This window comes from Pristiophorus japonicus, chromosome 3 (genome assembly GCF_044704955.1).
Source record: "Pristiophorus japonicus isolate sPriJap1 chromosome 3, sPriJap1.hap1, whole genome shotgun sequence".
Lineage (NCBI taxonomy): Eukaryota > Metazoa > Chordata > Chondrichthyes > Pristiophoridae > Pristiophorus > Pristiophorus japonicus.
The window spans coordinates 262,017,660-262,029,733 of NC_091979.1; the positions used below are offsets into that span (position 1 = coordinate 262,017,660).

Sequence of the window (12,074 nt, forward strand, 5' to 3'; positions counted from 1 at the left end):
CCAACATGGTGTTAATGGATTCGCATTCATGCCCCACAGTGGACTCTGAGTCATCCTCGGTCTGGCCAATGCAGGCGTGTAGGCCATGCCATGTACAGTTCTGCCTGCTGGAGGCATTATTTTATGCACAGTACTTGCTGATGAGTTTCGATGCTGAGAAGATATCTGCTTAGTGTTATCGTTCGTGGACATGAAAGTCTGGACTATCGTGATGGCCTTGCTCAGATCTCGGGATTCGGCAGACAGCAGTTTGCGAAGAATAACCTCGTGGCCGATTTCAAGCACGAAAAAGTCCCGCAGCATTTCCCCCAAAAATCTGGCAAATTCTCACGGTCCCGCAAGGTGCCTTAGGTCAGTGACATAGCTCGCCACGTCCTGGCCCTCGGAGCGGGGGTGCGTATAAAAGCGATACCTGGCCATTAAGATGCTCTCCTTCAACTTGAGGTGTTCCCAAACCAGCGTACACAACTCTGCGTATGTCTTGTCCGGTGCTAGCAGATTTTTGATGAGGCCATATATATATTGTGGACCCGCAAACGGTGAGGAGAATCGCTCTGCGCTTGACCGCGTTACTGTCCGTATCCAGCTCGTTGGCCACGAAGTACTGGTCAAGATGCTCAACGAAAGCTTCCCAATCATCACCCTCAACAAATCTCTCAAGAATATCAACCGCGTGAAAGTTCATGATCTTCATCGCCAATTGTTAAGTTCAGAATAACTCCACAAGACTGTATGCTGTAAGCTCAAACTGATGTGACCTTAATCTCTTTAATCTAACTCCAGAGTGAAGAAGCGGCATGGCAGACAACCTTTCATACTTGCTTGCAGGAGGTGTGCAGGTGACCCTTGGGTCTCCAACAGGTGCGCCCCCTGGTGGCAAGTCTTACACTATTGTAAATTTTATATACATAACACTATGGACGTTCTTCCCCAACATAACATAAGAGCAATACACGAGAGAAAGATTTTTACTGTGCTGTGTGTCATCATCATCATAGGCAATCCCTCGGAATTGAGGAAGACTTGCTTCCACTCAAAAATGAGTCATTAGGTGGCTGAAAAGTCCAATGTGTAAAGCTATTGCCGTCATACAATTTATGACAAGTTGTGCTTCTCAGCATGCTGCCTCCTTGGGGGAAGCAGTAAGTGGGGCTCTGGGATTGGGGGGGCTGCAGGATCATACACCTGGCAATGGAAATTCAGAATCAAATCAAGAAAAGAATGCGTAAAGATTTTTTTTTACACTTAACACACATGGGAAATCTTTCCCATGGAGTCAAAAGTACTGAATAAAAAATGTGTCTTGAGGAATAAAGTAAAAGAAATATTGAAATGGATAAATTACAAGCTCCACCTTGCCTTTAGCTGACTGTAAATTGGAAAAAACATAAACAATGGTTGAAGGTGCCTTTAGGAGCAATTATTGCACAGTTTGCAAATGCAAAATATTTTAACAAGTTACATCCGCCTATGAATTTCTGGAAACTGAAACTAAATGAAGCAAATTCCAAATGAGAAGCTTCAGCCATTAAGCACATGCAAGGAAAGAGTAGCCAACTACCGAGGTATATTCACACCAAATATCTCAGAAAAATTAGCAACTCTTAGAAGAGCACTGGATGGAGTAGAATTCATGAGCAGGAAGAAACATGGGGAACCTGAAAGGAGCTACTCATAAAAGAGCTTGTTCTGAAGTTGTCTGATCCTCAGAGCGTATAGATCACAAACAGGATTAGCGCAGTGACACGCAAAAGTGTGATTAGTGGCAACTCATTACTTATGCATCATGTTGACTGACTGATTCAGAGACAAGAGGTGTAAATGTAAGGACGTGCTTAATTTATACTGCAAATATGGCCACCATGTTCCACCCTTTATCTGTAATTGATCCCCTTGGAGGATAAGCCACACCCTGAAATTTCTTAGGAATGTGTAACTGGAACTGCCCATCCCAAGGTCTCACTGACTTTGCAAATTGTAACTCTATCCACTATGACTTCATGGTGACAGAGGACAGAACTCCCAGTTTGTGTTGAGGCGACCAGGTGAGATGAACCCCCATCCCCGCCTTCCCCCACCACACGTGCTTCTCCCCCCCACATCTCTTTCTCCCCTCCCACGTCACCTTCGCCCCCTCATCCCCTCTCCCCCACACCCGTTTCTCCCCTCCCCCACCCGTTTCTTCCCTCTCCCCCACACCCCCTTCTCCCCTCTACCATCCCCTCTCCCCCACATCCCCTCTCCCCTCCCACACCCATTTCTCCCCATATGCCTCACACCCCCTTCTCCCCCCCCCCCCACACCCGTTTCTCCCCTCTCACACCACCTTCTCCCCCACACCCTCTTTCCCACTCCCCACAAAGGATCCATGGTATTTTTATAATCTGGGAGGGGGCTTCAGAAGCAAAAAGATTGAGAACCCCTGCCCTATGATGTATCGAGATTGAGAAAAAAGATCATTTATATCGTGGCTTATGATATTATATAGGGGGTATGATTAAGAAGTTTGCAGATTATACAAAAATTGGCCGTGCGGTTGATAATAAAGAAGAAAGCGCGACCTTGCAGTGCATGACAACAGGTCCCTGAAGGTAGCAGGCCAGGTAGATAAGGTAGTTAAGAAGGCATACGGAATACGTGCCTTTATTAACCAAGGTATAGAATATAAGAGCAGGGAGGTTATGCTTGAACTGTATAAAACACTAGTTGGGTCACAGCTAGAGTATTGCGTGCAGTTCTGGTCACCACGTTACAGGAAAAATGTGATTTCACTAGAGAGGGTAGAGAGGAGATTTACAAGGATGTTGCATGGACTGGAAAATTTTAGATATGAGGAAAGAATGGATAGGCTGGGGTTGTTTCCTTTGGAACAGAGGAGACTGAGGGGAGACCTTATTAAGGTGTATAAAATTATGAGGGGCCCAAATAGAGTGGATAGGCAGGACCTATTTCCCTTTGCAGAGGGGTCAACAACCAGGGGCCATAGATTAAAGTAATTGATAGGAGGTTTAGAGGGGACTTGAGGGGAAAACTTTTCACCCAAAGTGTGGTGGGGGTCTGGAACTCACTGCCTGAAAGGGTAGTAGAGGCAGAAATTCTCACCACATTTAAAAAGTACTCGAATATGCACTTGAAGTGCCATAATCTACAAGGCTATGGACCAAGTTCTGGAAAGTGGGATTAGGCTGGATAGCTCTTTGTCGACCGGCGTGGACACAATTGGCCGAATGGCCTCCTTCTGTGCTGTAGATTTCTATGATTGTATGATAACTATCAGAAACATTTCAATAGCTTCACATAAATTAAGTAGTTTTGATTTACAGTGACTGCCGTATAGGTCAATGTAGAAGCCATATTGGCACAACAGTATCTCACAAACAGCATCACGATGAATGAACAGTGGCAATGTTAGCTGAGAGTGGAATGTTGGTCAGGAGACCAGGAGGCCTTTTACAAATAATGCTTTGGGATCTTGTTGCACATCAGCCTAGATGATGTTCTGGAGTGGTGCTTGAATCGACAATCTTCTGACCAAGAGGGAAGAATGCTACCCACTAATCTCCGAGAGCAATGACAAATTCAGCTGATGCATCAAATGCAGGAGCAGGGCAGGGCTGCCACAAAATGATTAGTGACAATCCATTGCCCATGTGTCATGTCCATAGACTGATGCAGAGATTTCAAATCCTGCTGTTCCGAAATTGCTGAGGAATACATTGTGAAAGGCTCTATCAGTTTGGGCCTATCCGCATTTTGATGTTGAAATAGACTACAACTGGTAATTGCTCTGTTTATGAAATCTTGGCACGTACACTGTAAAAACCCTTGAAAAAGTTACGCCTTATTGAATGAAGTGGAACTGAGTTTTTAACGGCGTACTAAGTCATAATTACTGTTGAACAACCTCTCTGGCCCTGAAAAGCTAATTTTATATTTGTGAAGTGTCATTCTCTCTATCCCAAGATATAAATTCCATATATTTTTAAAGTAATAAAAATTATTTTTTATTTTGTAAAAGTTTGTTTATGACAGTTCAGCTTCAGAACTGGTATGTTCCAATTTTTATTTCACTTTCTGTAAAATTATAAAAAGTGAATGATAAAACCTGCTTGTTATTTCCTGGTTTGTTGTCTGTGAGAATCCTTCAATCTGATTGGCTATAGAGGGTGCTAGAATGAAATTAACGTCAGAAAAGATAAAATCGATGCCACAGAGCCTGCTAAAAGTTTGTGCGCACCTTTCTTCGAAGTCAGCAGCAAGTGCCGTCAGTTTGATCTTGACTGCTAATATTTATTTTTCATTTATATTTTGAAATGTATATGTCCCATTTGAAACAAATACTAGAATTTATTGTGCTTAAATTTGCAGCTGGAGAGGAAGAGTACATCTATATGAACAAGGTTCTGCTTGAAGAAACAATTGCAAGCGAAAAGAAAGCATCAGAGAAAGGTAAGTGGACCACTGGAGATATTGACCTGTGTGATTCACTATGAAAAGGCTTTTATATTTACAGTTTGCTATTTATATTCCTTTGGAAGGTTGTCTTGATTATCAAAATATTTTAGGCATTATGGCATTAACACTGACCCATTAGCTGATTGAGCTCATAGAGCAGATCCATCATGGCCGAAGAATGGCGCATGGCATTAGTAGACTTAAATGGACAAAATATGAAGCAGGCCTTTCCCCTTTGCTGAAAGCAGATGTCCATTGTATAGTGAATCAACATCGAAGCACTAGCCACGCTTGACCAGCTCCATTGGGCAGGCCACATTGTATGCATGCCAGACATGAAACTCCCTAAGCAAGTGCTCTATTTGGAATTCCTATATGGCAAGCGAACCCCAGGTGGGCAAAGGAAACGTTTCAAGGACATCCTCAAAGCCTCGTTGATAAAGTGCAACATCCCCACCGGCACCTGGGAATCCCTGGCCTAAGACTGCCCAAAGTGGAGAAAGAGCATCCGGGAAGGTGATGAGCACCTCGAGTCTCGTTGCCGAGAGCATGCAGAAATCAAGCGCAGGCAGCGGAAGGAGTGTGCGGCAAATCAGGCTCCCCACCCACCCTTTCCTTCAACCACTGTCTGCTCCACCTGTGACAGAGACTGTAATTCCCGCGTTAGACGCTACCTGAGAACTCACTTTTAGAGTGGAAGCAAGTCTTCCTCGATTTCGAGGGACTGCCTATGATGATGATGATGATGATGATATGATGATAAATCAGGAAGCACTGAGGTTTGGGACGGGGGCTGCTGGAAAGTGTTACCTGGAAGCCAGGTATGAGAACACATGGACATGAAAGGCACTCCATAAATGCAAGTTCTTTTTTGTTTATATCCAGGGTTTGATGACTGCCATGATTGGGGTGCAGAGAGGAAGCAGAATATGCTGAAGTTCTGCACCTTCAATTGGTGGAAAGATCAATCTAGGGGATTAGGATGTGTGTTAACATTGTGGCCAGGAGGATAGTGGCAATGGACTCATCCAACTTATGATGAGTTGTGCTTCTAATCATGCTGCCCATGGAGAGGTCCCATACCTGCTGTCCACCTCCCTTATACTGACCCTCCTTAAGGGAAGAAATAAGTGGTTCTCTTTAGGGTTGAAGTAGCTATGAGATGCAAGATGACATACCTGGCAATGGAAATTCAGAATCAAGTCAACCCTCTTGGCAGATTAAGTAAGGCAGGGGGATCTGCAGTCCTCCAGAATATTGTTGATGATTGACCAGCCTAACTAATGGAGCCTGGAGGCTGGGCCTATCACTGGGATTGCGATTCTTTCCAAGCGACTCGGATAACCCTGCAAGCCAATGACCTAATACAGGGGATGGTTTTGATTGGACGATGATGGCTCGGCTTTACCTGGTTAAACTGTAGTAGTACATGTAAGCTTTGAATCTTGCTAATCTGCTCCAAAGTTCGCCAAACTTGGGTGAATGAGGTGCATCCCTACGGCCAGTCAAGCAGAACCTCCTGTGTGGATTTTTCAGAAGCTTGGTTTGGAAACTCTTAAATATGGTGATGGTTTTCTGCACATATCAGACACCCGGCTGAACAATGTCAAATTTACACATGTTAGGATGTGTAATTGTCCACAAGGTAAAAAAAAATGTTCGGGAACACTTTCCCTTTAAGAAATTCATATCTTTTCGTGCTTTTTTGCTGTGGTTATCCTTCTCATTCTAAGCAAAGAGTTTCACCAACCGATCCAAGCCGACATAAACAAACTAACCTCAATTATAATTTGCTAAAAGTCATTAAAAAAAAGTGCCAAGACATCGGTTCCCCGAACAACAAAATGAAGAGTGTTCCAGGTCCTACCGGAGGGTGGGAAGTGGGAAGATCCCGGCCGTGGATTCTCATCCTCAGGAGTCCTTTACCCAGGCCTCCTGTTCCTCCAATTCAGTTGCAATTGCTTGTCCCAGAACATCTAGACACCAGCTTCAAGCTCCTGCCTCCTCTGTTCAGTTAAAGGTGGAGTCCTAACATGACCCCATTGTACAGGTTGAACCACCCTTATTCAGAACTCCCTCATCCAGAACTCCCTTATCCAGAACTACCTCTCGTCCAGAACCATTCCCGCACTTCCCGCACTGCGAAGCACACTCCCGTCCTCGAGGTTCCCACGCAGAAGGTGCAGTCATGCGTGACTGCTCAACCAATCAGGTACAATATTCCACAGCTTTCTCATTAATAGCAATGAGAACTCCGTATCTACGAGTTCTCATTGCTATTAATGAGGAAAAAACATAAATACACTAAACACATGTAATAGAAAATAAAAAACAAACCTCACATAATTAAAATTAATTGAAATTAAAGTTCATAAATATCTTAAAGAAAAAAACAATTTCCGAGTTTTTAAAAAGTTTTTAAAATATGGTTAAAATAAATGTAACGTAGTGGGCAGGGTTCTTAAAAATAATATGTATTTTTAAAATTTAATTTAATTATATTTTTGTATGTTTTTAAACTCTTACGACTGTAAAAGTAGGCAATGCGCCTGCTTTTATCAGGCACAAGAATTTTGAGGACATTTGCTGGGCAAGATATGGGCAAATGTTCTCGCTCCTGACATGCAGAGGAACCGTCAAGCTCTAGCTTGACAGATCGGAAAAGCTGGTTTTCAGCGCATGCGCATTGTGCTTCCCGGGTCCGTACACACTCATTACGGACTCAGGGAGGCCGGAATTTCCAGGCCATACGGCCTCGAAGTTCATTGGGTTGTATTGTGTGTGTATTGGGATCATTGACTAATTACTATTGTAGGTAATAGTCCTAGGAAAATTGGGAAACTCTTTCAGAGTATCATTTCAAACAAAAACATGTTTATATGCAAGTAGACTTCTTCATCAGGAGCACTGTTCTGAAAATCACTCTGCAGATGCTTTGACATTCATTGCACTTTGTGCTTGTTTAGGATGTACTGTTCATTTAACTTAAATTAGAGTTTACTGATCCTTCTTTTTTTGAATTAGGCCTCAGGAAGTATATGTGTGGTCAACATATAATCCTGCTTTCATTGGCAGTAGAATTCCATCTTTCGCAAAGGCTTTCATCCTCATTCAGCAAGCAGATGTTTTGGTGCTGACCGAGAAATGTTCTAATTATGTGGCCACAGTTTCTTCCTTTTTGCAGTATCATTAAAACCAGGCCAGCAACCACTTTTTTGCAACTCGGTCATTCTGGTTCAATTGCGTAAATGTACTTACGCCAGAATGACTTGATGTCCATCAGAAAACCCCTGACAATGACACTGCTCCAGCTGCAGACCCATCCATTGTATCAGGACGGTAAATATTGGTACAATTGTGTGGTTGTCCTTTTAAATGGAAAATAGTACTGGTCCAGTCAACTCCAATCACCACCAAGGGAAAAGAAGGTAAGCAGACAATTAGCAACCCTGCAGCTGCTGACAAAGGAACGTCTTTTCTGCCGGGATGAAACCTTTCACTAAATTAATTATGAAGTGACAAAATTCTCCGAAAACACTTCAGCTTGCACCAAATTAAATTAGAGGCAGTTGATGCAGGTTAAATTCAGAGTCACCAAGTTTCCTCAACTTTGATTTTCAAATCCCACTATTATGGACTAGAGATTTCTCCATCCCAAATTGCAGGATGGGGACTCAGGGTCTTGTTGACTCATTTGTCATGCTGCCTGTGAAGCAGAGGCTTGAGGGTTCAATCCCCAGCTGGGGATCAGAATGTTCCTAAGGCAGTGGGAAGTCATCATCATCATAGGTGACCGTACAACCCAATACGGGAATTACAGTCTCTGTCACAGGTGGGACAGACAGTCGTTGAAGGAAAGGGTGGGTGGGGAGTCTGGTTTGCCGCACTTTCCTTCTACTGCCTGCGCTTGTTTTCTGCATGCTCTCGGCGATGCGATTCGAGGTGTTCAGTGCTCTCCCGGATGCTCTTCCTCCACTTAGGACGGTCTTGGGCCAGAGACTCCCAGGTGTCAGTGGGGACGTTGCACTTTATCAGGGAGGCTTTGAGAGTGTCCTTGAAACGTTTCCTCTGCCCATCTGGGGCTCGCTTGCCATGTAGGAGTTTCGAGTAGAGCGCTTGCTTTGGGAGTCTTGTGTCGGGCATGCCCGGTCGAGTGTGGTCAGTGCTTTGATGCTGGGATGTTGGTGTGATCGGGAACACTGACGTTGGTGCGTATATCCTCCCAGGGGATTTGCAGGATCTTGCAGAGGCATCGTTGGTGGTATTTCTCCAGCGATTTGAGGTGTCTACTGTATATGGTCCACGTCTCTGAGCCATACAGGAGGGCGGGTATCACTACAGCCCTGTAGACCATGTGCTTGGTGGTAGATTTGAGGGCCTGATCCTCAAACACTCTCCTCCTCAGGCGACCGAAGGCTGCGCTGGCGCACTGGAGGCGATGTTGGACCTCGTCGTTGATGTCTGCCCTTGCTGATAGTAGGCTCCCAAGGTATGGAAAATGGTCCACGTTGTCCAAGGCCGCGCCGTGGATTTTGATAACCGGGGAGCAGTGCTGTGTGGCGGGGTTAGGTTGGTGGAGGACCTTTGTCTTACGGACGTTTAGCATAAGGCCCATGCTTTCGTACGCCTCGGTGAAGTTGTTGACTGTAGTTCGACAACAGAGGATGGGAAGGTCCTGGATCTAGCCTGGAGGTGACGAAGGTTGAACAAGTTCCCACTGGTTCTATAGTTTAGTTCCATTCCAGCGGGAAGCTTCTTGAGTGTGAGTTGGAGCATTGCAGCGAGGAAGATCGAGAAGAGGGTTGGCGCGATGACGCTGCCCTGCTTGATCCCGGTCCAGACGTGGATTGGGTCTGTGGTGGATCCGTTGGTCAGGATCACGGCTTGCATGTCGTCGTGGAGCAGGCGGAGGATGGTGACAAACTTTTGGAGGCAGCCGAAACAGAGGAGGCCGCTCCATAGTTCCTCACGATTGACAGTCAAAGGCCTTTGTAGGTCAAAGAAGGCCATGTACAAGTGTTGGTGCTGTTCCCTGCATTTCTCTTGCAGTTGTTGCGCCATGAAGATCATGTTAGTTGTACTCCATAGCGGCGGAATCCGCACTGTGACTCCGGGAGGAGCTCCTCAGCCACAGGGAGAAGACGGTTGAGGAGGATTCTAGCGATGACTTTCCCAGTGGCCAACAACAAGGAGATTCCTCTGTAGTTGCTGCAATCAGACTTGTCCCCTTTTTAAAAAGATGGTCACGATTAGCGCATCTCTGAGATCTCCAGGCATGCACTCCTCCTTCCAGATGAGAGAGATGAGGTCATGTATTCGAGCCAATAGTTACCTCTCCGCCATACTTTAATGCCTGAGCGGGGATTCTATCTGCTCCTGATGCCTTGTTGTTCTTGAGCTGACGGATGGCCTTTCTTACCTCGTGTAGGGCTGGGGTTTTACTGAGAGAGTGGCGGATAGCATGCTGCAGAATGGAGTCGAGGACACTCGTGTCAAAGGCAGAGTCTCGATTAAGGAGATCTTCAAAGTGCTCCTTCCAGCGGGCCCTGACTGCCTCAGTGTCCTTGATGAATGTCTCACCATTTTTAGCCAGCAGTGGGGTAGGCCCTTGGGTGCTTGGGCTGTAAGTGGACTTGACTGCGGTGAAGAATCCTCGCATGTCATGGCTGTCGGCCAGCTGCTAATTCTCCTATGCTTTCTCCACCCACCATCTTTAGGTCGCGGGTTTTTTGTTGGACATCAGCCTTAAGCCGTCTGTAAAGCTGCTTTGCTGCTTCTGAGTTGGGTTGTTGCTTTAAGTTCAGAAATGCCCTCCGCTTGCAGTTTATTAGTTCCTGGATCTCCTGGTCATTCTCATCAAACTAGTCCTGGTGTTTCCTGGTTGAGTGACCGAGCGTCTCTTCGCAGGCACTGGTTATGGTAGCCTGGAGGGCAGACCAAGTGCTGTGGGCACTCTGTGTCTCAGGGTCATCGAAGGTTGCCAGGCTGGCAGTAAGGTGCTGGCTGTATAGGGCTCTCTTAGCTGGGTCTTTGAGTGCCCCGGCGTTGATTTTTCTGCGGCACTGCTTCTGTTGCTGTCATCGCTTTGGAGCTATATTGATGTTGATGACCGAACGGATTAGGCGGTGGACCGTCCAGCAGTCGCCGGCTCCTGTCATGGCGCGGGTGATGCGCACAGCCTTGCGATCCCTTGCTTGAACGATGATGTAGTCAATCAGGTGCTAGTGTTTGGAGCGCGAGTGTTGTCACGATGTCTTGTACTTGTCCCCCTGGCAGAACATGGTGTTGGTGATGACAAAGTCGCGTTCTAGGCACTTTGTCAGGAGCAGGGTATCGTTGGAGTTGGCTTTCCCTCCCCACTCTCTGCGGATCACGCCTCCCCAGAGGTTTGTGTCCTTACCGACTCTGCCGTGAAGTCGCCAAGGAGGATCAGTTTGTCGTCAGTAGGGACGCGGGACTCGGATTGTTCGAGGCTGGAGTAGAATGCCTTTTTGGACTCATCTGTTGTGTAGAGTATTGGGGCGTACGCGCTGATGACTGTGGTACACTGGTTCCGGTATAGGGTGAGTCGGAGAGTCGTGAGACGTTCACTAATCCCGCAGGTGGCGTCTCTGAGGCGGTTGACCGGCTCATTCTTCATGGTGAAACCAACTCCATGGATGCACCGTTTTTCCTCTGGTTTGCCTTTCCAGAAGAAGGTGTAACCTCCACCTTGTTCTTTGAGCTGGCTTTCCCCTGCCCGCCGGGTCTTACTTAGGGCGGCGATGTCGACACCGAAGCGCTTAAGTTCCCAGGCACAATAGCAGTGCAACGTTCCTGTCTGTCACTGTTGGGGTTGTCCATGAGGGTTCTGACATCCTGAACTTCATTTTGAAGGGTGGAAGATGCCTGTGCGTGAGTTCTTTTAACGTGGGGTGGCCGTTGCACACCGGCAACCACACGGGCTTAGCAGAGCAAGGTCTTGGTCCAGTGGCAAGGGGTTCCGAGACGGCTGGAGACCAGGCTCTACTGTATGGGCCTAGTTGCCTACGGTGGGATGTGAGCCGTAAGCTCGACACTGAGCAGCACCTTCAGGAGAGGTGGTGGGAGATCTGAGGTGTGATGAGGGGAGGGGATGAGAGACGCTGGGGCCCTGCTCTATTTTAGCTTCTCTAAGAGTCGTGGGAGAAGTCAGAGTGATCACCGCCATTACCCTTACCACGTGGCCGACAGTGGCTCTGCTGCTGCTCCTCCATTATTGGTGGTGCTGTCTGTCTGTCTGATATATGTCTCTTGTAGTGGATGATAACATACTAGCAGTAATAAGTAAAACAAGTTTTCACTTTTTCACTGTGCTCTCCCGGAAAACAGTACGGTGCTTCCAGGAACACAGAAGGAGGCCATTCGGTCCATCAAGCAATATAATAGATTCTTTATCCCAGTTCATTTACTCATCTTGATAGCTTACTATAGCCACTAATTTTGTCTCCAACAACTAACTTGGATGACCTTGACAAAGTATCATAGCTGACAAACAAATGAGGTATGCAGCTGAATTGCATTATTCTGATCAACTATCAAAATAAGTAAATTGTGTTTGTTTGTCCCACCTTATAAATATTTGAGACGAACTGGTTCCT

At 46.2% G+C, this 12,074-nt stretch overlaps 1 protein-coding gene across 3 annotated transcripts in view; it reads left to right on the forward strand.

Moving 5' to 3' along the window:
* afap1l2 (actin filament associated protein 1-like 2) overlaps window positions 1-12,074 on the forward strand; it is a 304,943-nt gene that overhangs the window by 145,966 nt on the left and 146,903 nt on the right. For all 3 annotated transcript variants that reach the window (XM_070876591.1, XM_070876593.1, XM_070876592.1), the window contains one exon: window positions 4,369-4,449. In XM_070876591.1, coding sequence (XP_070732692.1) covers window positions 4,369-4,449 — 81 coding nt within the window. The remainder of the gene's footprint in view (window positions 1-4,368; window positions 4,450-12,074) is intronic.